The 26,873-nt window shown below is 45.2% G+C and overlaps 1 protein-coding gene across 1 annotated transcript in view; it reads right to left on the bottom strand.

The window, feature by feature from the left end:
* The window catches only part of CLPB (caseinolytic mitochondrial matrix peptidase chaperone subunit B), a 142,943-nt gene that overhangs the window by 100,781 nt on the left and 15,289 nt on the right, over window positions 1-26,873 (bottom strand). Inside the window, exon 3 of the mRNA XM_040258766.1 lies at window positions 9,531-9,617. Within this exon, the coding sequence (XP_040114700.1) occupies window positions 9,531-9,617 (87 nt within the window). The remainder of the gene's footprint in view (window positions 1-9,530; window positions 9,618-26,873) is intronic.

The raw sequence follows: 26,873 nt of genomic DNA on the forward strand, positions 1-26,873 counted from the left end.
TTGCACAGTATGGGCTAGACCAGGCTCTCCATAGGCAAATCATCCATAAGAGCATGTTGGGGCTCCTACACTTACTATGCACTAGGCTGTCTTAAGTGCATTTTAATCTTTGCAACCACATGATGCTGAGGCAGGTGCCATTATTGTTCCTACTTTGCCGATGAGGAAACAGTTGGTAAGAGGTAGAGCTAGGTTTTAAACTCAGGTCCTTTTTCCGGAGCCCTTGTCCCTCACTACTCTGTCACACACATCTAGACTGTGCTCCCTAAAGTAAGGACTGTGCCTGGCCATCTGTTCCTTTACACACAGGGCAGAGTACAGGCCAGTAAATATTTGTTTTATCAATTCACTTCTGAGGCCTTAACACTGCACTGCTGGTGCACACACTGAGGCTGCAGTCAGCTCCTGGGCTTTACTTGCCAGAACTGCTAAATTGGGTTGCCCTGGGTGTTACCATTGGTTTTGGTTTTAACTGCAGACTGAAACACTCATCCCCTCTATTAATTTTTATCACCACAGATTTAACCATTACTCTATCACATTGAGTTCTTTTTTCACATCCCCAATTCTTTCACCCAACATATCAGCTTCATTTAATTTGCCAATTTGTTTGTCATTCATCAGTGGTCTCATTAGAATCAGTGATATGACTAGTGACTAGGACAGAACCCTGTGGTTCATAAGTAAAGTCTGCTTTCCAGCCTGATATCCATTCACATATAAACAATGAACCAGATCACTCACCATTCATTAGTTTTGACTAAACTATTTGCTACAATCATATTTTATTCACACAGATTGCATGAGAGACAGCCAAAACCTTGCTGCATCCCAGGCACACTCACCGTATTTACTGATATTTACTGGATATCCCTGACCCACCAGCCTGACAGCCCTAATAGGCACAGCTCATGGCACAGAGTGGGTCTGAGGTCTTTAGATAGGAGGTGCAGGAGCGCACCGCATCACAGTCCCTAGAAATGGAACACTCCTCCCCAGGCTGCTGAAGGGGATGAGCACAGGGTGCTCTTTTTGTCCCAGCTGATCCTCTCTGTGAAGACAGCCCTGAACACAGAACCCCAGGATGGGATACAGCGGTGGAAAAGTGGGTGGGTACCCTGAGACTGTCAGGTTAGGCAAATGAGCTGGCATCGCTTTCCCAGGAGCAGTGCCTGGGTGGCCTGAGGTCAAGGCATGCGTCTGCCAAACTAGAAACGGGTGCATGCTGGAATTGGAATATCATTACTATGAAACAGGATTATCTTGGGCAATGATTCTAAATGGGATTAGAAATGACTCTTTGTTACTCAGAGATAATCAGCCACAGCAGCAGTGGTGGGAGAGATGTCAAACAAGGCACACTTTTCTGGGGGCATAGTGCTGGCATTCTGGGCACCTGGCCAGCACCCTCAGCCACCCTTCCTTTCTGAGAAATACTGGGAACTGTTCTTCACCAGGCAGGTGGCCACCTGGGACAATAGCCAGATTCACGTCAAAATGCTCTGGTCTGGGGTCCCACGTTCTAGGCACGGCTTCTGAGATGAGAAGGAGTAGAAAAAGAATTTTCAAAGTCCTACTGCTTCTGCATCACACAAAAGAGATGCTGGTGAGAGGCAAGTAATAGTGCCACCTCCCTCAAAGATAGGCCTACTTGCAGGAAATTCACTAACTTCATGAGGCCACCCACAATCAGCCGCAGCAGGGTTAGTCATAATAATAATTAAGACACTACCACTACTGCTACACTACTATTAACTAAAGTAGCAAACTCTTCTCCAGTGCTCATTATGTGGCAGGCATCATTCTAAACACTTTTACATATATTTACAAACTTAAAGTAGCTCACCTTGTTATCTCTGTATCATGATTGAGGAAACAATCATAGGTAAGTGAAAGAATTTGTCAAGACTAATAGGAGGAAGAGCCTGGATGTGAACCCTAGTCTTTCAGCTATCGAGCTCACAACTCCACCACATGCTGGATAGTCTCAGCCTGAGACGACCGTGGCCTGTGCTGGATAAGGCTTATCCTTTATGCTCGCTGGTCTCCTATCAGTGCCTGGTCTCCTGCCAGTGCCTCCTATCAACTCTGGTACATCCCTACTTTCTTACCTTTAGGAGCCTATGCTCACAATGGTCCTTATTCCAAAAATGCTGTCTTTCTCCTCTCCACCTCTACCGATCAAAATCCTGTCCATCTTTCAAGGCCCACCTCATGTGAAAGGGCCTCCTTTCATGACTGCCCCCTCCCCAGCACTCTAGGTTGGTCTTCTCTGGGGTACTGACCATACTCTGCCTCATTCTACAGTTAAAGGGGGCTTGTTTTATCTCTTCTCTGAGGATAAGGAGAGTAGTTTGTTGGTTTTTAAATTTCTCAAAATCATCCAGCACATAGTGGGTCATCAAGAAACCTTGCCTGAGTTGACTTGACACCTGGTCCTGACATGGCTTTGATCCTGAATCTTCCCTACCTGGGCAGTGCAGTCCAGTGGAGAGAAAAAGGGTTTGGGGTTCAGAGGGACCTGGCTTCAAATCCCGGCTCCCCCGTTCACCAATGGACAAGCTTGAGCTCTTCCTATATGTAAAACAGGGATAATAATCCATCCCTTTTAGGGTTGCAGTGAGGATCACAGCCAATACTGGGAAGTATTTGACATGGGCCTGGCACACAGAAGACACCACAACCATCATCATCACTACAGTCAGGAGATCAGACAGCACAAAGCCAGCCTCTTTGGGCCAAAAGAAGCACTGTTGTACAGCAAGCAGCCAGGCTGAGAATAGGCTGGGGATCTTGGGAAGAGGCTGGAAGCCTCTAAGACAGGCTAGACCTCCACGCTGTCAGGCCTCCTAAGGACCTAAGCTGAAGCATGGGTCCAGGGTGCTCTACCTGCTCAGCCTCTGGCCAGCCAGCAAAGAAGAGCTTCCCAAGGAGGCTGCCCTGGTCCAGCTGCAAGAGCATCAGTTCTATGCTCAGAGAACACCTGCAGAGTTGTCAGCCACACAGAGAGGCCTGTAAAACCTCTCTTGAGAGTCAGCAATCTGGCTTGTGCTTCTGGGTTCTTAAAGATAGGGTATAATGTCCCCCTCCCCTTAGTAAGATGGAGGGAAAATAAGCCAATGCTAAAAATAAATGACTGCTATGAGAGGGAATTAAATGGTCTTTGGCCAAGGATGGCGGCATTTTAAAATTAACAAAGCCCAGGTACCACATCCAGGAAGGCCTTGGCAAATGCGTGTTATCCACTCATTAGCTCAGCTCCTCAGGGACCCCAGCCAAGTAGGGAAGGCAGTGCCGGGAAGCGGTCCTTCCGATGCTGATGAAATGCACTCCAGGAGAAAAAGCAGGAGGGAGGGAGACTCTTGTGGGGAATTTCAAACAGTTCTGCTGGAGCTTCCTTCTCTGTCTGGTGGACTCACCTTCTCTGAGGCAGGGGCTTTCAAAGCAACCAGCAAGCCCAAGTGGGCTCAAATCTCAATCGCCCCCCACCACCCCACCCTTTCAGGATCCCTGGTTCCTGAAGCAACCCAAAGGCCACACTACTTAGGTGGTCCTCCTGGCAGTCCAGGAACAAGGAACCCAAGAATGATATGGGATGAGGTAAGTTCCCAGTCCTGAGCCCTGCTCTTTCTCCTTGCTATGAAGAACCCTATGACACTTTGTGAGCCTGCCATATACCACTCACAAGGTGAACTGATCACTATTCATTGGTCGTGTGACTCCACAAATCTTTACTCTCTACAATCAGAATATACAGTATTGCAATGTAAGATACCATCAGCAATAAGGATTCAAAACATTCTAGGTGACCGCAAACAGTATGGATTCATTTTTTTCATTTTAACACTACAATCATGAATTCTCAGTACACCAAAGGTCACAATTAACAGTGAAAATATAGAGAAAGATGGTGGCATTTGAAAAACTTTTTAATGTCAGTTTATTGAAGCATCATTTATGCCTAGAAAAATGCATCCTTTTAAGATGTACAATTTGATGAGTTGTATGGCTACCACCAGAATTAATACTCTAAAGTATTTCTGTCACCAGAAAAGTTCCTTTGTGTCCTTCCCCCCACTCCTAAATGCTAGCAGCCACTAACTTGAGTTCTGTCCCTATAATATTGCCTCTTCCAGACTGTCATATAAATGGAATTATACATAAGCTAGCTTTTATTGCCTGGGTTTAACTTAGCATAAGACTTTCAAGATTCGACTATGTTGTTACCTGTACAAGAAGTTAGTCCTTTTTTTTTTTTTTCAGTGCTGAGAGGTCCACTGTATGGATGTACTATAATTTGTCCTTTCATCAGATGATGGACATTTGGGTGATTTTGAGTTTTTGGTGATTATGAATAAAGCTACTATAAATATTTGCATACAGGTCTCTTGGTAGATATATGTTTTTATTTTTCATGGACAAATACCTAGGAGTTGGTATTGCTGGGCTGTATGATAAATGTACGTATTACCTTTATCAGAAATTGCTAAAATATTTTCCAAAGTGGCTATTCCATTACACATTCATATCAGCAGTTATGACAATTGTTCTGCATCACTGTCATTACCTGGTGCTATCAGTTTTTAAAATTTTGGTCATTGGAACAGGTGTTTGGTCAAATGGAACAGCATTTCACTATGATTTTAACTTGCATTTCCCTAAATGTTGAGTATTTTTTACGTACTTATTTCCCATCAGTCTCTTCTGTGGTGAAGTATCTGCTCAAGTCTTTTGCCTATTTTTTAAAAACTGGGCTCTCTTTTTACTACTGATGTGTCCAAGAGTTCTTTATACTTTCTGGATAATTTTGTTATCAGACATGTTTTGACAGCTTCTTTTTTGAGGAATCAGAAATCGTACCATTTTAATTCCAAACCACTATCCCCTGCACATACATGTTGATCAAGAAAACAGAAAAGACAAACTTTCAGTTTACAAGTACCTTAATGCCACTGGACAAAGGGCCAAGCAGTACTCAGTACCTATTAAAACTCACAAGACCGTTTGCACCTCCACGATGAGCACCTGACCACCACTGGGCTTTAAAGAAAGCTACATCTGGAGAAACGGCTGTCCTATAGACAGCTTTTGGCCCCCCAGGCTCAGCACCTCCCAAAGCCCTGTTCTGGTCCGGCAGGCTCCTGGAATGGTCAACAGTCGTCACACTCCATTGCTGGCCATTGTCCACTGGGAAAGGTAGGAGGCTCCCAACCCACCCCTCAGTGAAAGAGCAAACAGTGGGGCCTGTGGCTGCCTGAACATCAAAGTAGAGCAAACAGGCCTGGCAGGTCCTGCCTCTCCGCCTACACATCCTGCAAATGCCATCTGAAGGAGCGTCCCTGAGGGGGTCATGACTTCTAGCTTGTCACCGCGCACATCAAAGTTTGCACCACACACGAACTCGGTGCATGGGTTCGAATCAAGTTGCCCAAGAGCGGATACTCCGCCATTGTGTCCAGTTTTAATCCCGTGTTTTCCCAAGTAATTAAGCCTTCTTGCTTATGAACTTGTGACTAAGTAAAGCATCACTGAGAAGTTGTAACATCAAAGTGCCTTCCACCGTCTGTCCATGTTTAGTAAAATTGGATTTCTTTCCGTTCTTAAAGAAAAACTAATTGAATTTAGCTGAAGGCTGGGTATATTTGCACAAGCCAGTAGAGGCTGTGCTAAGTTACAGTGGTCATCCTTGGACCCTGTGGCTTAGCCTTTAGCTGGGCTGGGTCAGAGTGCAACATGGAATGAGGCACCCAGATTTAGGCTAAACAAGTGCCTGTGGCATGAAGCTTATGGAGCACTCCCTGTGGAGAAGGGGCCCGCCCCTGCTGACTACTCCTCAAGGCAATACTACACCCAAGCTGTTACTAGGCTGGTGAAAGGATTGTCCTAGCAGAATGTTGGTAAATCTCTGGCAGGATGGCTCCTGAAGACAATGGCCATCACAATGCTCAAGTCCTTGATGTTAGCAGTCCAAGTAAGCTTCTTAAGGCAAAGGCTGGGATGCTCACTTAGTATCTGAAGGCCCTCTAGCCCACCACATCAGCACCTGACACAGTATGGTTTTTTTTTTTAAAGCTGCTGGATGCCTAACATGATAATAAAAAGGTACATCAGAACCAAGTTCCTTTCTCCTGGAGAACCAAAATTCTCTGTATCCTTTTTTGCCTGGTCAGGAAACTTCAAACTAAATTCATACTCTATTCCACAAGTTACCTGACTTACAGAGAGTACAGCCTGGTCCGATTTATGTAAAATTAGACACACACAGATATAGATATATAGTGACTGGTTTCTAGACAGAAGAAATTCAGCTGATGGCTCCTTGCTTCTCTATATTATTTTTACAAAATCAACAAACCTATTTCTGGAAAAGAAAATCTCAAGTTCAACCCTGACAGAATTATCTTTCCTTTTACCAATATGATTTCTGATCTTGATCCAGTCTTAACTCTCCTGTGTACATCTATGTTTGTATTTTAATTTAAGTCACCTCAAACCCTTTTTGGAAATAAAAGGAGGGGATAAATTTTTTTTTTGTTCTATAGCACTATATTTTCTGCTGCTGCTGCTGTTAAGTCGCTTCAGTCGTGTCCGACTCTGTGCAGAGCCCACCAGGCTCCACCGTCCCTGGGATTCTCCAGGCAAGAACACTGGAGTGGGTTGCCATTTCCTTCTCCAATGCATGAAAGTGAAAAGTGAAAGTGAAGTCGCTCAGTTGTGTCTGACTCTTAGTGACCCCATGGACTGCAGCCCACCAGGCTCCTCTGTCCATGGGTTTTTCCAGGCAAGAGTAATAACACTTTCTCCATTCTAAATTAAATAAAATAATACATACATACATATATAAATATGTATATATATAAAACTTCACAAGAAGTTATCTCCTTAAGGATAGAGACTATCGTGTTCATATCCCCAAGGACTTAACACATTAAGCAGCCAGGCACTGAAGGCAGTGGAGGGTGAAATGCCTGGGCTCTTCTCAGGATATCTCCCTTGAGCTTGTGGGCTGCCAACACTGGAAAGGAGGTAAAGGTTCTCTGTTTTCTGCCTTGAATCCCAGGTTGCTGCCCCTCTACTCTTCCTTGATACAAACTCAATTCAAAGGTGGTGGCATTTCAGGCCTGGTCAGTATGATTCCAGACAAGTTTGGTGACTGATAAGATGAGGATCAGCACACTTCTAATATGGAAAATCATTGGCAGATTGTGCTGGGATAGACACAATAATTCTTCAAGACCACTCCCACACCACCTTAGGAATGTGGCCTATCCACCCTGAGCAGTATATTCCTGGCATACCAGATTCTTTCACTTTTTTTCCATTAGCACTTCTTATCTCCTAACATATATAGCTTACTTGTGCATTGTATTTACTGTTTATTGTTTGTTTCTGCCTCTTTCTACCCAAGGACCACCAATTGTACAGAAATAAGCTCTTTGAGGACAGGGATATTTGTCTATCAAGAACAGTGCCAGGTAAAAAGAAGATACCAAACAATTTTTGTGATATGATAAATAAATCTAACCTGAGAGTATGCTGTTTTCTGTAAAAATCTGTCCTCGCTGGGTACTGGAAGGAAGAGGAGGGCATAAAATAGAAGCTTAAAACACCAATAATTACTCCCAGGAACCAAGTAAATACAAGCCAACACTCTCACTTTGCTCAATGAGCATCACTGATTTGCTAATGGTCCTGGATAAAGACAGAGCAATCAGTTAAACCAACAACTCATTAGATTGAGAGAGAAGTGTCTTCAAAGCACATCTACTAGCTATCTGCTCACTGATTGGCATTACTCTTAATTATAGTGTTATTTCCTATCCTGTATCAATGCTGAAAATATCACACATAGAAGGGCTCACACCCACTCCCTTTTCTCCACCCTTGGTTATCTCTTGCAGATAGAGATACTTGCAAGCTGGGAAAAACTGGTGGGAGGGAGTGGAGGCAGGGGAAGCAGGTTATCAGTGGTAGAACAAACACTGTGATTGTGTGTGGACAGGTCCAGCAGCAGAGAATAACTTCTCACCATTTATAACCTGTAGCACATACATTATCTCATCTGACTCTCACAAGAATACAGTGAGAATCTATCTGCCCTACTGTCAGATTCAGTCCCCTCACGCCCTCTGTTTTGGTAACATCCTGTCCACACTGCTCTGACATCATTGATTACACTATACTCTGCTTCTCTACCTGCCTGTCATTTCCACATGAGACCATGAGCTCCCAAAGCCTCTGATTCCTCAGTGATTAACACAGAGCCTGGCTCAGAGGAGTTATCTACCAAATGTTTACAGAAATAGTTGCTTTCAGGTGAAGAAACAAGGTGTCCATAGAATTCTGAAATTCAACCAAGAGTCGGAACCTGGACTGGACTCTAGGCTCTGACTTGTAGAGCCAATTTACATCAATTTTTCTTTTAAAGACTATGTGCTTGGCACTAAAGAGGCAAATAAGGAGACAGAGTGCTGAGATCAAGTTCATGACAGAGGAGCAGAGAAGAGAGAACTAGCTCAGTACAGCTAAGTCTCTCAGCCAGTCTGAGGCAGTGCCACCTCGACATTATAAAGTCCCAGTACGGTTGAATTCTACCACCATTATGACTCTCACAAAGGTGGTCAGTACTGGCAGATAAAAGCCTTAAAGATCTGCTTGAAGGGAAAATGAAAACTGGCACCTCCCACGATCAGTATCAGCGGCTGCTACTGAAGTGCCCAGTCTGCCTTCTTTGAAAGCATCTTTTTCTGCTTTTTCAGTCAGTTCTTTTGCACAATCACAACTAGAGACTCAAAGCATCCAGCCTGAGCCTGGGATCTGGCAGAGGGAGGCAGCAGTGACTTACAGTAAAACGAACTCTGCAAGCAGCCAGACCAGGTTCTAAATGCTATCTGTGTGACCTCAGACAAATCACTCTGCCTTTCTGGGCTTCAGTTGTCTCAGCGGCAAAATCAATACATATCATGTGGATGGCTGTGAGTAGTAGAGCTCACTCTCTGTACAAAGTAGACTATTTCAACCTTAACCCAACAGCTACATGCTGGGGCACTAGGGGAGCGGTCAGGAAAATAGCAGAGCCTGCAATGAGAGGGCAGAACACCCCACCTTCCCTAATTTCTATCAAAACTTCCAAAGGAACAGGCCAAAGAAGCCCTTGCCGGGGACAGTAACTGCGGACTGCTCAACATGAAAAGACATGATGGCAGAATCATAATGATAACTTGAACATGTAAACATGTATACTTAACCCCTAACAATAGGCTTCTCAAACATTTTGTTGCTTCGGTAAAGCAAATGACTCGCTTAAGGTCACAAAGTCAGTGAATGATGGAGCTGGGATCCAGAGCTAGAGCTTCCCACTCCACATCTCCTGAACATTCCATTGCACCAGGTGAAGAACAGTCCTTTAGGCTGAGGCCATTTCCCTGCCTCTGGAGAAGACATCAGGGGGACAGGTCAAGGGTAGGAGAAGGTTCAGGATCATGGTCTGCAGAGTTCTGGCAAAGGGAGGGTGGAAGGAGATCTCTCACCTGTCGTTTCGGTTGATGGCTGCCACCATTAGTGCTGTCCAGCCAAGTCTGTGCCTTGCATTGACATCTGCACCTTCCGACAACAGTCTAGAGAGAGACAGAAATATTTTCAGTGTATGGTTTATCATGGACATAAGAGTGGAAGACATGAAAATCAACACGGGAGGCTAGATGGATTTGGAAATAGTTATGGACCTCTGAGAATCAAATACCCATGACCCCACGCTTCCTCTTCCTCTCTCTCTTCCCTTAAATGAGTCTGCCTCCACTCTTATCCTTCCAGCCTTCTGAGGAAAGAATGTGCCTTCCCTCCATCCAGAATGCTCTCTCCCTGACTCTGCCTATTTTAATCCTACTTTCATGGGAAGTACAAAGTACAATGCTGGCTTGGGGGACTCTCCCCCAACAAGGCTCTCCTGACTCATCCAGTCCACAGATCTCTGTCCTTAGAATTCCACCATGCTTAGCACCAAATGTCCGATGACACTTCTCATCTATGTAGCTAGTAGTTTACAGAAGGATCCCACTTCTCAAGTTTATCTGTATGGTGGCTGTTTGGAATTGGAACTCTTTGAACCCAAGGAAAGATGGAAAGAGTGTTAGAAATGCTAGATTAGGTTTCTAGGAAAGTCCATGTGAACCTACTTGACTCTACATGCCAGCGCCTAGCAAGTAGTAGGAGCTCAGCAGCTGCTGGATAAATGAACAAGCATGAGGTTTTAACCATACCCCTAAAAGCCTGGGGTATTTTAGGTCCTGGTAGCAGGGGACCCTATAATGTGGGGGTAGACAGAGAGAAGGGGAGTAAAGAGAATCAACTCTTACTGAGCACCTCCCACAAGTAGGAACTGCCTGGGAACTTTGCATACATTCCCTCGTTCACTCTTCACACATGCTTAAGAGCTAATATTAATCTCCTCTTTTCATGGATGAGGTAACAGGCTCAGTGAGGTGAAATGACTCAATAAAGGTCACAAAGCTAGGTAAGGGGCAATACTGTGACTGGAACCCAAGTCAATAATGGCTCTGAAGCCTGAACCCTTCTCACCTCACCACCCCTACTCTACCCTGAACCTGGCTCCATGGAACATGGAAGACAAAAGACTAAATGGACTCTAACAAATCAGCATGATATGCACTTGGTCCTGTGCTGATTTCTGCAATTGGGGGTGTGAGAAGACAGGGGGTTTGCCCTTGGGAATTTAGTTGTGGAGGGAGGACTCAGGATAATAGGAAACCAAAGCTGGTAGTGTGTGGTCTCCCACCAGAAGTGTTGTAGGAGGCCAGGAAAGGAGGAGACCAGCAGTCCAGAGCGTTTCACCAACAAGGCAGAAGCTGCGTATTAGGAATGGGTGTTTGGGGGAACTGGGAGGCTGTCTATTCATCAATGGGTTCCAGACAAAACGGCACTGGCAGAGAGTCCAGATGCTTGGGGTTGAGTCTTGGCTCCATTCTTATGCCATAAACTGTAGTAGCTGCCCCTCTGGACCAAGCCAAGTCTAATGTCTGTGCTGTTGAATAAGCAGGTGATGAAGGCTTGGGAGGATGAACAGACATAACATGTACTCATTTGTTCACTCAGCCTGTGAACTCATTTGTTCCCTGCCTTTGCAGGCAATGAGACAGGCAGTTAAAGCCTGAGGGGAGACAGACCAGCAAGCACATCACCACATATTTGACGAGTGCTAGGAAGGAGGCTGCAGGTTGCAAGTGTACAACCAGGGAACCTAACCGAGTCTTAATGATTCATCAGGCCTCTCAGAGGAAGTGATGAGAACAGGTAGCCAGACAAAAGAGGGCAAGGGAGGGGAGGAGTGTTTCAGGCAGAGGTAAAGCCTCTCAGAGTAGAAGGCAGCATGGGGTATATGAGGCCCTGAAAGAGGTCTTGCACAACTGAGGCATGAAGTGTGAGGGTAAAGTGTTGAGAGAGGAGGCTGGGAAACCCTCTTCTCCCACCTCTAGTTTGAAAGTTTTCTTCTGGGCAAAATCCTTGGCCTCTTACCTTACCACTTACTGTTAAGCATCTTTGATGCAGAAACAAGTGTCCACAGTCAAAAATGTTAGAGGTTAAGAACCCTGGGGGTAATTTTCTGAGACAAAAATCTCTTTTTGGACAAAACCTTCCCTTGTTTAGCAGGCGAAGTGGTGCCGTGGAGAGTGCAAGGTTCTAAGAACTGAGAGACTGGAGTTCTGATTTCAACTGTGATTCTGGCTGGCAGGCTTCATGTTTCTGGCACTCAGTCCACAAGACTAGAAAATCAGGAAGGACTGAAGCAAATCAGAGGTTTCTAAAGAAAGATATGAACTCTGTCTTGAAGAACAGGAACAATTTAGAGGAGGAGGAGGAAATGCACGCCAGTCAACGTAAAAGACATACTGTTCAGAGGCAGAGGGAGCAATGAGAAGGTATACTCAAAGAGACCACCAGGCAGATCCATCGATGTGACAGTTAACAGCACAGGAACAGGCAGCTGCCAAGATATGCAGGGCCTAACAGAGGGTCTCAAAAGCCAAGCTAGGAGGACAAGGCAGTGGGCATAAACCTTTTCGAGCCATGGACTTCTCTAAGAATATGATCAAAGCTGATGATCCTTTCCAGAAAAGTGCACAGGTACACATACACTAAAAAAAAACAACAACACAAAACTTTCTTTATATACAGCATCCAGAGGTTCACAGGTCCTCAGGAAATCAATAGTGGACCCAACATTAAAAACCCAATCTAAAGGGTTGACAAATGCCTGGCATGTGGTCCTGGGCTCCTGCATCTGAGTCAGACATCACAAATCTCTCTTAGCAGCTCTTTCCTATGGAGCCCTTGAAAGAGCCTCCTCAACACTGGCTCCAATTAGCCACCATCAATAAAAGAAAACCTATTTGCCATTCCCTTGAGGCTCACCATAGGCAAGTGGGGTTGTCACTGAAATTTGGGGTAAAAGAAATTATAGAATTAACCTAATAGCTTAAGCAAGCTCAGTCTGAAAGGAGACAGAATAGAAAATGGGGACAAGGAGACCACTTTGGAAGCTGCTATAACATACACCACGGGAGATGAGCTAACACAGGAATTTGGACAGAAGAAACTCAATGAAGCCAAAACCCTTTATGCCTGAATTGGGTCAGTGACCCACGTTCCCTGCTTGGGCCCTGAGAATTCTGGAAGCAGCACTCTTCTGGAGGCAATGCTGAAGAAAAAAGATTGAGATGCTTCCTCTTCCTGCCCCTTAAGGGTTGAGTGTAGTGTAATAAAAAGGTGAATAGAAGGCTCTGGAGTAATTCAGACCTGGATTCAAATTCTAGTCCAGCTAAATAATGCTGAACAAATAAATTCTGAGTCTCAATTTCCTCACCTATCAAGCAGGGACAATAATTTCTGACTTGCAGGGATCCCAGCCCCGTACCTGGCATATAGCAGGTACTCATTACAGAGTGGTTTTTGCCTGCCACCCTAACCTGTTTTCATCTCTGTGATGGAACAAAGCGATCTGGCCTCAAGTTGGCAGTGGCAAATTGGCAAGTACCCAGGGATTCTAAGACAGGGTCACATAGGATGACCTGAGTAGTTTGGCCAGGCCAGTTCCAGGCACTCTTTTGTTCATTTATTCAACAAACAGGCAGCCTGGCTGACACTGGCTACTGAGGAGACAAGAAATTCTTTTTTTACCAAGACCTAAGCCAAGCAGGGTTTTCTTTTCTTTTTTTAACGGGCATGTGTGTATTTATTACTTTTTCCCACAAATAACTGCATTTTAAAATATGTTCACATTGCTAAGTATATAATCATTCCATTTTAAATTGCAACTTAATTCTCCACAACACATCCATCAGAGATATTCCCTCTCTGCTCTCCTAGGCATACCTACCCAGGTAACATCCATCTCTCGGTCATCAAAAGCAACACTCGAAGAACACCCTGTTGCATATGCCCTTTTGGACCTGTGTGAGTCTTTTCTCAGGGCATGTACTCAGAGTGTGATCCCTGGGTTATGGCGTTTACACCACTTAATTTGACTAAATAGCGCCAGGGTCCTCCTCAGGACAGCTGCTCCATCTACCCTCTCACCAGCAGGACAGGGGCGTTCCTGTGTACCGTGGACACTTGGCAGCAGCCAACTTCCTAATCACTGCAAGTGCAATAGGTATAAGTGGATTTCATGCTATCCTTTTAACCTGTATATCTCTGATTAGCAACAATTCGGAACTACTTGTTGTATGCATATTACCATGCTGAGGTTTCCTTTTTCTGTACACTTCTGCACAGGGTTTTCTTTTAAGAGGAGGAAATGCTGCGAGAGAAGGCTTCTCCAAACTTGCTATCCTTTCAATGAACAGAGTAGAAAGAGCAAAGGACAGAAGATCTGCATTCAAGTTCTAGTTCTGCCACCTCCTGACACCCCAGGAAAGGTATATTATCCTCTGAGCCTCAGTCTCTTTACAGGCCCACTTCATGGACAAAGCAGCCTGGTGGGCTACAGTCCACAGGGTTGCACAGGGTCAGACACAACTGAGTGCGCACACACACACACACACACACACACATAAGTACTGCAATCTGAGGGGAAAGGGTTCTGCAAACCCAAGGGATCACTCCTAGGACGTAAATCTTACTGCAACGGTCCTGGAGTCCAAAGGCTGGAGTTCAGATTCTGGTTCTGTCACTTATTAGCTGTGACACCGGGGCTATTAATCCCTACTGTGCAAGGTGGTTGTAAGGATTAAAACAGATACCACAAGGCAGAACTCCATAAGGAGTGGGGGTACCTGGTGAATCAAGGAAGGACCAGAACAAACAAAAACTACAGGTGACCACAACTCCAAACAACTTTTCCCCTTTCAAAGCTGAGTGGGCCCCTCCCCTACTTCCCTCAAGGTGCAGAGCAGCCCCAAAAGTTATGGTTTCACAAACCCAGGTCTCCTCCATTTCATTTTGTTGTTTTGCAAGTGAATGCCCAGCAGGCAGTCATTTCAAAGTCCTGGGACAGCTGGTCGGGTGGATGCCTGCTGAGAGCAGCTGAAAGGGCCTCTGAGGCCTGAGAAAGCCACCCTTGCTCTCCCCTGTGATTTTCACCAACGAACAAAGTGCGGCAAGTGAATTAATCTCTTTTAAAAAGAGCAATGCTTGTGACAGAGCACGGTGTCTCCGAAAAGGTTAGGATTCCATCATCCCTGAGATGATAAGTGGAATGCTTAATGCAGGTTGCCACTCAGGGCAGAGCAGCCTGTGGCCGGGGGCTGAGGAGTGGGGGTGGGCACCACAGGCCTTTCTGGGAGCACTCCAGACTTGTGGAAGGCCCTTCCCTAATGAACTAGGTCTCCTGCTTGGCAGGGCAGTGGTGGGTGACACTAATTGGGGGTGACCCAGGGGAGATGATGGAGAGGAAACCACACACTTGCAGTCCAGAGCTGAATTCCAGCTAGCGTACTACTCCCAGGCAGTAGTGCAGGGCATGAAAATAAATGAGAGACCCCTTGGTTCACACGCAGGCTGTAGCATTTATTTTCATGCCCCCACCTCTACTGCCTGGGAGTTGTACATGAGCTGGAATTCATGGTGGGCAGCCATGGACGAATGAGTGACTCAGCCTCTATGAATCTCGTTTGGTCTCATCTGAGTGACAGCTCATGCTCTCTGAGCCTGTTCCACAACTGTTAAAAAAGGGAGAGGACGCCACCAGCCCTATTCCGTATGTCACGCAGGGGCACCATGAAGAAACGATGAGACAAAAATATATAAAAGCACTTGGTATGCAATAAAGCACTATACAAATCGAAGAACTTATTTTATTGTTATCATCATTTTCTAATGACTATCTACCCCATTTTATGGAAGTAACAGTAAACTAGGATGATATATCGAAGGTGCACACAGAACTTAGAATATAAGTGCTCCAAATTTTCTGTGGATTGGTAGGATGGCCTCAAATTCCCAGGCAAAGGCAATGGTAGAATAAAGGTTTCCTGCTTCTTGGCAGGACAAACCTAGACAGTGTGTTGAAAAGCAGAAACATTCTGCCAATAAAGGTCCATAGAGTCAAGGCTATGGTCTTCCCAGTGGTCATGTACGATGGTGAGAGCTGGACCATAAAGAACACAGAGCACCAAAGAATTGATGCCTTAAAACTGTGGTGCTGGAGAAGACTCTTGAGAGTCCCTTGGACAGCAAAGAGATCAAACCAGTCAATCTTAAGGGAAATCAACAATGAATATTCACTGGAAGAACTGATGCTGAAGCTGAAGCTCCAGTATTTTGGTCATCTGATGTGAACTGCTGACTCATTGGAAAAGTCCCTGATGATGGGAATGATTAAGGGCAGAAGGAGAAGAGGGCATCAGAGGATAAGATGGCTGGATGGCATCACCGATGCAATGAACATGAACTTGGGCCAACTCTGGGAGATGGTGAGGGACGGGGAGGCTTGTTGTGCTGCAGTCCATGGGGTCACAGAGTCGGACACGACTGGGCGACTGAACAACAACAGCAGCCGCAAAGCTGATGATTTCCACAGGAGAGTAACGAACCAAGGCGGGGGGCGGGGGGAAGTAGTAGCTCTCCCATCTATCTTCAGGAGAGTCCTGAAGGCTCTGGACAAACAGGCAGCAGCGGTTACCTCAGGTGCGGAAGGGAGTCAAACTTTCACTTCCTACTGTGAATGCTTCTCAATTGTTAGTTTTGTTGCTGTATTTTTTATAACAATGAACATACTATTACTACTTAAAAAGAAAAAAACTTTCTTAGGAAAAGAAAAACTTTGGACCTAGAGACTGTTATACTCAGTGAAGCAAGTCAGACAGAGAAAGATAAATATGTAATATCACTTACATGTGGAATCTAAAAAAAAAAAAAAGATACAAATGAACCTTTTTACAAAGCAGAAATCAGGGGTTTCCCTAGTGGCTCAGTGGTTAAAAAATCCGCCTGCCAATGCAGGAGACAAGGGTTTGATCCCTGGTCCAGGAAGATCCCACCTGCCTCGTGACTACTAAGCCTGTGCACTACAACTATCAAGCCTGCACTCTAGAGCCCGAGAGCTGCAACCCTGGAGCCCCCACGCTGCAGGGTGGCAACCACTGAAACCCGCACACCTAGAGCCTGTGCCTCGCAGCAGGACTAGCCACCGCAACGACAAGGCAGCCCCTGCTCACTGCGACCAGAGAAACCAGCCCCGCAGCAATAAGGACCCAGCACAACCGGAAAAAAAAACCAAAACAGAAATCAAGTCACAGATGTCGAAAACAAACTTATGGCTACTAAGGGGGAAAGGCAGTAGGAGAGGACTAAATTGGGAGCTTGAGACTGACACACACACACACTATATATAAAATAGATAACTAATAAGGGCCTATCACATAGCACAGGGAACACTATTCAGTATTCTGTAGTGGCCTGTAGGGAAAGCAATCTGAAAAAACATGTATATGTACATCTGACTCACTTCGCTGTACAGCAGAAACTACACATTGTAAACCAACTATACTCCAATAAAAAAAAAATCATTTGAAAAAAGAAATCACTTTAAAAAAGAAAAAGAAAGACCTGCCCCTTCTTCTTCCCAGAAGCCTTCCCTAAGAAAGCCATGGCTTATGCTAGCCCGTATCTACAGCCGTCAGTGTCCCTGTCCCACATTCCCAGTAGTCAGCATGACCCCCTAGAAACGCCTTGTGTCTTGACTCCTGGCGCTGGCACGGTGGCTCAGAGGCTGGACAAATGAATGCCTGTGGCATTCTACAAAATGTCTACACAGATCTCTCCCCTATACTCATATGCCTGTCTTTTCCCAAGAACTCGGGCTCCTGCATATATGTGGAAGGTGTAGGTGTGGCTTCTCACTCTCAGGGCTGAGGATACTTAGACACAGGCCTGGGGCTGGAGGCCATGGGTTTCAGTCATGGCTCTCCCAACAACTAGCTGTGTGACCTGGACAAATCTGTCTCTTTGGGCCTCACTTTTCTCTGTGGTAAAATAAGGGAACTGAATTAAATGATTTCTCAAGTCCCTGCCAGAACTAAAATTCTAGGATTCAAAATATGTACAGCATCAAAGAAGTTGGGAAGTGAACTCCTAGCAGTCACGGGCACCAGCATGACTTCCAAAGAAAGAACTCCTCAGGTTTGCTGTTTATTGGCGGGAGGGAGGGAGTGCCAGACAGGGATACAGGATAGTTTTGAGTTATTCCAGCTTGATCAGCTAGCTCTTCTACTCAGGGGAGGGAGGTACCACTTGGTTTTTCTTCCTTCTTTATGACCAATCAATACAAAGCGGCCACTGAACCGCTTGCATTGTTCCAACTGGTTTCAAGACCCTCCACATGAACTGCCCTCAGCTGCAGCTGGGGAGAGGCCTGAAGGGTGGGGAGCCCTGTCCCACCTGCACCAGAGGCCTGGAAGCAGTGAGCCATGCAGACTCAATCATGATTGCTATCTGGGCAACAGGGCCCTGGCTGGAGCCTCGCAGAAGGTCCTGTTTACAGTAATAACAGCACCAGGCCCTGCTGTCTGTGGAGAGGCAAGGTGCCTGGGGCTAGAATCCTCACAAGCCTCCATCTGTGCCTTATCAACAAGGTTGCCCTGGGCCGGGAGGGGTGGGGCGAGGCAGGAAAGGCTGCTCTCAGAACCCAGCCAGGGTTAGGCAATTCCAGGCAGTTCTCAGCGCTACAAACTCCACAGACATGGGGCTTCTCTGGCATCTTTTGCTATCAGTCCTTGAACCGAACACTCTCTTTCAAGGGCGCCTCAGGGCCTTGCCCCTAGGAATCTCTCCAGATGCTCTCATTCCTGGTGAGGCGGCCCATCCCAGCACTGCCATATCTGGACTACTCCAGAGGGCAGTGGGTGGGCAGTGAGAGGGGAGGACTGGCACTTATGCAGCAATTACAAGTAAGGTGCACTGCGTAACATACCTGCATGCTTCATAATCAGTTAACTTCCTATCGTATACAGTTTTTCAGTTTCTGAATGTAAAGAAGGATGTGCTAAGATCAGTCTACCCAATCCTTTCTTTTTATAGATATACATACAGAGGCTCAGAAAGCACCAGCCTTGGAACAGCCTGATATGGACGTAAGCCCGCACCTGTCTCTTCCAGACTGTGTGACTGTGGGCAGGTCACGTTAACCTCTGAACCTCAGCCATCCTACCTTATCAACCTGGTAACTGAGGTAACCAAAACTGTACGCGCACTTCTAGTGTTAGCTATCATCATTACCACTGTTCCATGTGTTCAAAGGCACACAGCGGAGGAGCTGTATCAGAACTTCACTGAATACTGCTGGATTAAAAAAATAAAAGCCAAAGCTGGGGGGTACCATCCTTTGTCCCATCTTTCTTATAGTTTCTAGCAGGAACTTGGCACACATTTAAAGTGCATAATTATTTTTTTAAACTTTTTATTTTGAAATTATTTCAAACTCACACAGCAGTTAAAAAATAGCATGCACACACATACACAAAACTCAGGTATATCCTTCACTCAGATTCTCACTACATTTTGCCTCACTCCTTTTCTTTCTGTTTTTTCCTAGACCACGTGAGAATTCGTTTCAGACATCATACCCCTTTATGTAAGAGTACGAGAACATTCTCTTACAAAGCACTAACCAATAATGATTAAATTTGGTGCATTTTACCATTGACAAAATATTTTTATCTAATATACAACCCATTCAAATTTCCTCAATTATCCTAACAATATGCTTTAGAGCAGTCAACCCTTCACCCCAGACTCAGATATAAGCCAGGATCAAAACTGGAATCACACATTGCCTGTGCCTTCAGTTTTCTTTCATCTAGAACAGTTCCTCAAACTTTCTTCAATATATATTCATGATACACACATTTTTGCAGAATAAGGCTAGTTTGTCTGTAGACTTCTTCAATTGGGATAACAATTTTTTGAGGAACCACTATTATTCAACTATTCACTGCACAAACTTTTCATGAGACTGGTTATTATAGGACTCTAAGCAGGATACTGAGGACTCTGATGAATTCTACAGTGTTTTTGCCTTCAAGGTATTCACTGCACAGTTACCTCGCAAACAGCTAAAATACAAGCAAGCACCATGTAAGTGTAGTGCAGAGCAAGAGCCACAGGCATGACTTCTTGGAGGCAGAGGCATGAGCTGTGCCAGAAAGGATGGACAAAAGCACAGACTCCCTTAATGCACTCCTGGGCTCTTCTATGGGAGACAGCTCTGCTTCCCCAAGCAGTGTGTGCCATGGCAGGGACTCAATAAAACACAAATCCAACAATATAAGGCCAGAAAGGGGAGGAGGTGGTCCAGGGCACCCCTATCTGGGTACCTCTATTCAGGGCTCTAAGTTATGTCCCACTCAGCAGCTGCCCTGGTGACAAGAAGGCAAGGACTGTCTAGGCAGCTAAGTGTGGGAAAGGGCCATGAGTGCCACCTACTGGCACCACAGCAGGCCTGTAGGCTGCCACAGAGGGCAGCTGGGTGTTGCCAGGAAGCCTGTTATCCTATGGCAGTGAGACACAGAAGTAGCCCAAATTTCTAAAATTGGGTTGGCACTTGAGCTACTACTGCTAAGCTCCAGAACCCTATGAGATTTTCAGTAAAAAATGGACTGTGCAAAGCCAACCACAGTATCTGGCCCTCTAGATGGGAACAAAATTTGGCCTTCATTAATTCAGGTTTGTCCCAGTAACAAAGTAGGCTCTTCTCCAAGTCAGGCTCTGTGTTGAGCACTGAGGGTACAGTTGAATCAGACATGGATCCTGCCCACAAGGAGCTCCTGGTCTGAACTGGTGGTGGGGAAATGGAGCATAAGTAAGTGTTTTAAGGATCACAGTGCTCTGAAAGCTGTTTGTAGAGGGTCACTGACCACACAACATGCTTGGCTCTTCCAGTCTTTCAAAACTCTTAAACTGTGGTGTTCAAAAGAGCTCGTGTTTCTAGAGCAGCCTACTACGCACCAGGCACTTGACATTTATAATCTCATCTGGTCCTGTGATTAGAGAAGGAGTCATAAAGAGAGAGGGTAACTGACTTGCTTAAGATCACATGCTCAGTAAGTGGCAGCCTGGGCTGGAGCCCACCCTCTCTCTATTGAACCACACTGCCTTCCAGGGTATATATCCCAACTTCTCTTTTCCCACACACTTAGCCTGGGATCAGCACAAATATCTGATGGGACTAATCAGCTGACCCTGGTGAAAAGACCCTGACGCTGGGAAAGACTGAAGGCAGAAGAAGGGGATGACAGAGGATGAGATGGCTGGATGGCATCACCAACTCGATGGACATGAGTTTGAGCAAGCTCCAGGGGCTGGTGAAGGACAGGGAAGCCTGGCATGCTGCAGTCCATGAGGTTGCAAAGAGCTGGACATGACTGAGCGACTGAACAACAATCAGCTGACAGAAAATGATTTTTTAAAAAAAGGAAAAACCTTACGTAGAAAGGAAGTTAAAATGATGAATGGAGATACTCGGATTAGTTCTGCTGTCTAGAACCTTCTCCCTTGGAAGGGACCCCTTCTCTTAGACTGAAGATGAGAAAGGCCAGATCCCTTCATGGTAGTCTCCATATTACCACCACCACTTTCACAGCTGCGTGGCAATGCAACACTGTAAAGTGGTCTTGACTTTAGGTTAAAACAACCTTGGCAAACAAACCTAATCAGTAGGTTTTAGAAGTATAGGAAGTCCTAGTTCTCTGCAGACAAGCTTAACAGACTCTCAGAGTATAATGCATCTGCCGAGAAAGCTAATGCAAACTCAGGCCATGTTAACAGACTCATAAAATCTCTAAAAAGGGGATCACTGCCCTGCTCTACACAATGATAGTCACACCACACCAGAATTCAAATAGGGCACCAAAAACTTTGTGGCCATTTCATTACAAAATGACTAGGATGAGAGAAGACTTGAAACCACAGTTTGGAGAACCAAGATTTATTTGGCTTGGAGCTATTAATATTCAAAAGTCTGGAACAGGTAAAGGGAGCTGTGTAGTCTTAGAGGACAGAACAAGGACCAAAGAGGCAAGCTGTAGAGAGAGCTAACTACCTAACAGCAGCCCACCATGTCGAGCGCTATGCCAGGTGCTTTCATAATATTACCTCGGAATTCATCACAACATAAAGTATTTTTCTAATAACAAAGTGCCAGTGTGCTCTGTCACTCAGTCATGTCTGACCCTCTGCAGCCCCATACAGCCTGCCAGGCTCCTCTGTCCATGGAATTTTTCAGGCAAGAGCACTGGAGAGGGTTGCCGTTTCCTCCTCCATACAGAGTGCTTATGCTTACATTACTCCAACTGCCCAGAATGTCTTTCTACCCAGCTCCTTATATCCAAATACTAACATCTCCAGGCCCAGACTGAATGCCCCTCTTGTCTATAGACACTTAACATTCTGTATGTACTAATTACAATTCTCTTACCAGACTGAACGTTCTTTGAAAGGCAAAGGTCATCACGATACATCATGATTCAATGCTGAATGGGGCATACTGCTCATAATGGGCCTTAAGAATAAATAAATGTCAAAGAAAATGTACAAATGACCCAAAAAAAACTCATGAAAAGATGTTCATCATTAGCCATCAAGGAAATACAAACCAAAACCACTAAGAGGTATCACTTCACACAACAGCTCTAATAAAAAAGACAGCAATAGGTGTCGGCAAAGGTGTGGAGAAATCAGAAGCCTCATGTGTTATATTGCTGGTGAGAATGTATGGTATAGCTACTTTGGAAAACAGTCTGACCATTTCTCAAAATGTTAAACATAGAGTTACCACATGACCTAGCAGTTCTATTTCTAGGTATCTGGCCAAGAGATATAAAAACATACATTCACACAAAAATTTGTACACACGTGTTTGTAGCAGTGTTATTCATAATGGCTGAAAAATGAAAACACAAATGTTCATCAACTGATGAATGTGTAAATAAAATGTAATATATCTATACATGGAATACTGTTCAGTCACAAAAAGGAACAAAGTACTGTACATGCTACAACAGAGTGAACTTGCTCAGTCGTGTCCGACTCTTTGTGACCCCGTGGACTGCAGCCCGCCAGGATCCTCTGTCCATGGGATTCTCCAGGCAAGAATACTGGAGTGGGTTGCCATTTCCTTCTCCAGGGGATCTTCCCAACCCAGGGATCGAACCCAGGTCTCCCGCATGGCAGGCAGATGCTTTATTCTCTGAGCCACCAGGGAACACATGCTACAACAGAGGTGAACCTTGAAAACATATTAAGTGAAAGAAGCCAGTCATAACAGGACAAATATTGTACGAGTCCATTGATATGAAATACCCGTACAGGGAAATCCAGGGGGAAAGAAAGTCAATTAGTAGTTGCCAGAGGCCGGGAGAGGGGGGAATGGGGAGCGAATGCTGAGGGGACTAGGTTTTGGGGGGGGGGGAGGTAGTGATGACAATGTTCTGGAATTAAGACACAGTGATGGCTGCATAATTTCATGACTATATTAAAAAGCCACCACACTGTATCCTTTAAAAAGATGAATTTTATGATGTGGGAATTGTATCTCAAAAGGAAAAAGAATAAGTGAATGAGTAAATGTTTACTCAATCAGAGTACGCTTATTACTCAGGAGACAGAGTATGCCTCATGCCTAGAGGAGCCCAACTGTGGGCTGGATGGGGCCCATCAGAGAACCTGAAGAGGAGACAAGAACACTGGAGAGGAAGTGAGGCTGAAGACAACAGTACCTTGGGTTCTGTCTGACCCATCACGGGCTATACCTGAGTCCCAGATGGCCCTGGGAAGGATACTGTTCTGTCTGCTGAACTCTGACCCCTGGGGATTCCATGGGACTCCTCCAACTGTGTGTGCTTTACATTTGGTCCTGCCCACTATCTGCAAAGGCCAGTCAAATACACAGACTTCCCAGAAGGCCTGGGCGCTATCCCCACAAACAAAAGGGCATTGAGATGGAAGACTGAGTTCAGCCTCAGAGAGGGATTCTTATGCAGCCTTCCTGGGCCTCCCATCCACATGAATGGAAGATCCTGGAGACCAGTCAGTCTGCCCAGCTGCTGGACCCTGCTGGGGAGACTCTGGAGAATAAACAAGGTTTCATTCAACCAATCAACTGGCCAGACTCCATCTGTACTGTGTGCTTTCTGAGTGCCCAATCAGCCTTGCGTGAGTAGCTATGGTGGAGGCAGGAAGACGTGCTGTCCACCTGGCTGGGACAGCATGGCCTGGGTGAGGAGACACACACATGAAGCAACTGTGGAGAAAGACAAGGAGGTGAAGACTCAACATGATACCATCTGGCTCAGACTTTGAGGCTTTGGGAATTTTGCTAAGAAAGATCATCATGGGCTACAACAAGCAGTTAACTGCAATGAGAAAAGCATACACTTTGCATTCATGTGGGACTTGGTTTAAATCACAGCTCTAGTCCTGATGAGTTGCAGGGTATTAAACGCTCAGTCATGTCCGACTCTTTGTGACCCCCATGGACTGTAGCCCGTCAAGCTCCTCTCTCCATGGGTTTCTTCGGGGAAGGATACTGGAGTAGTTTGCCATTCCCTTCTTCAGGGGATCATTCCGACCCCAGGGATCGAACCTGGGCCTCCTGCACTGCAGGCCGATTCTTTACCATCTGAGTCCCCAAGGAAGCCCAGGTGGAGAATGGTCACAGCACAATCTGTTCTGCAATACTGCAGCAAAAAATGAAGATAACACATAGACAGTATCTGATACTCTGCCTCATGCACACGCACAGAGTGGGTGTCTAATAAACAGCAGCTGTAACTACTACGGAAGGTGAGCTTTCTGGAAGAGAAAGGGCTCGAAGGGGGCAATAAACTATGAATAGGATCTAAACAAAAGAACGTGGGCGGAGTTGAAAGCATTACAAAGGCGAACAGGTAGGAAGAAGTAAGCTGCATGTTTAGGACCAGAGAAGCCAAGTCTGACTAGAATGGCGGTTCCTGGGATGGAGGGGAGTCAGGCTTGGCTGGCAGGAATGCAGGGTTGGGGGGTGGGGAGGGGCGCTGTCGATGAAGAGCAGAGTTGAGAGCAGGACAGATTAGGGATCTAGATTTGACATTAATCTTCAGGAACCTTGTACAGTCCTAGTAAGGCAGATTGAAATGGTTCTCCCTTGAGCTACAAAACATCTCCCTAAGCCTGGAAAAGTGCTGGGAGGAACCTGTGACCCAGCCAAGCTCCATTCTCCTTCAGACCTCACAGCATCCTCATCTATAAATTGAAGTGCTAGGATACTTCCAAAGGGGGGCAACTTTAGTAAATTACTCAAGCAATCCAAATTTCTGTTTTATCATCTGTGAAATGGGTCTATACTACTTTCATAGTTGTTAAAGATTTAGTAATTTAAGTCTCATGTAATGCGTATCTCAAAAAAGGCATTTAATAAACACCAGCCACTATTAGTAATAATTAATGTTATTAAAATATTACTATTTTATGTATTTTAATATACATATACAAAGAATATATGTTAAAATATACAAAATTATATTGTTAAAGTAATATGCTAGAAACATTAAATGAAACTCTGAATAAATGTGGGTTCTTAAAAAAAAGTGATAAAACTAAGGTGATAGGTTGGGTGTTTTTTTGCTCCACCTTAATTCATTTACCTTAGGTTCATTAGTTCGGGTCTTTCTCAATGATCACACTAGTTTAATAAGATTGTAGAGGGTAAAAACTGAATATCCAGAAAATTCTATCCATTATCTTATTTTGCTAGTTCACGGGGAAAAGCCTGGTATAATTAACAACACTCAAAAACAACCCTTACTACACACTGAGCACCTAGTAAGTATTAGGCACAGCACTCGCTGGTTTTTCTCGTTTAATTTTCTCACTGAATACACGCAGCAATGGTGTGAGGTAGGTCAATCACCATCCCACTCTGCAGATGAAGAATCTAAGGCTAAAATCTTAGGCTACTTTCCCAAGGCCACAGAGAGCTAACAAATGGCACAGCTGGGAGCCAAACCCTGTCTTCTGAGACTCACGACTGGGAATCAAAGCTTGTTTCCTCAGACTCTGAATTCCTTTCTGCCAGGATTCCCGCTAACGATATGAAAACCTCTCGGGCAGACCTACTGACAGAGGCACAAGACGAGAACCACTTAACATGCCTTAGCAGGACTCTGGGCCTGGGACCCTTGTCCAAAGGGAGGAGAGGGAAGGAACCAGGATGCAGACGAGCTTAAGTTCAAAAGTAAGATTTTCTGAGACAGCAGCACTGTGAGGCAAACTGCTAAAGTGAATACGGTAAATCCATAACATATCAGTTTGACTAATTTTAATATTCTTACATTTCTCTCTGCTCCTCAGTTTCTGGGAAAACTCCTTGGGAAAAAATCCAACTGGTTCCAGTCATGCTGGTAGGATTTGTGTTATGGCCATGACTGAGCCGGGGCTTTGGAGCAACAGCACTTGGGCCATACCAATGGTGGAGGGGAGACTGAGCCAGACAGCTGCCCCTGCTGGGAGCCCTGAGGGACTGCAGTTTTGCAGCCTCACTGCCTCCGTGGCTAGATCAGTGTCCAAGCCTGCCACTGAGCTGGTAGGCACTCAGATTGGTTCCCAATGTTTCTCAGCAATCAGAATTGATGTGCTTAACCACCCCAACTCAGCTGCCGCTGCTGTACAATGGACAGCCTCCAACGCCATGCAAGGCCTGCTTCCTCTCCAGACTCCTGGCACCCCTACCCCCACCCCAAACTGCAGTCCCATCGGCCTTTTTCAGTCCTTCACACTTGCTGTTGTCCCTCCCGCCATGGGGCCTCTATAAACAAAAGTTCCTTCTGCCGAAAGCTCTTCTTGTCCTTCTTCACCTAAGTTAACTCCTTCACTTCGTACTTGAGCTTCCTTTGGGAATTTTTTCCTGGCCAGAAGAAATCTCTCAGAGACACTTGAGATTCTCTATATCATTCCTTTGCAGCATTTGTAACAGCTGTAATTTCATATTTACATGATTAACGTCTGACTAAGCTTTAAGCTTCATGAGACAAGGTCTGTACATTTTTGGCCTATCACTGATCCATCAGGGCTTAGCATAGTGTCAACACACAGTAGGTGTTATTTGTTGAATAAATAAATGATTGAATTAAATCATCATTTTAATTTTCTTTTTCCCTAGGGGGATGTCAATTCTTTTGTTTACAAGTTTATTATGACTGTAAATAACTACTAACATTTGCCTAACTCCTACCATTTACGAAACACTTTAAAACTACTCAATAAATATTTGTTAACTATTTACATGAACAGAGATAAACAACACAGCAATGGTCTGCCACCTCCAAAACTCACAGTAGCGTGTGTGTGTGTGTGTGTGTGTGTGTGTGTGTGTGTGTGTGTGTGTG

This window comes from Oryx dammah, unplaced genomic scaffold (genome assembly GCF_014754425.2).
Source record: "Oryx dammah isolate SB20612 unplaced genomic scaffold, SCBI_Odam_1.1 HiC_scaffold_17, whole genome shotgun sequence".
NCBI lineage: Eukaryota > Metazoa > Chordata > Mammalia > Artiodactyla > Bovidae > Oryx > Oryx dammah.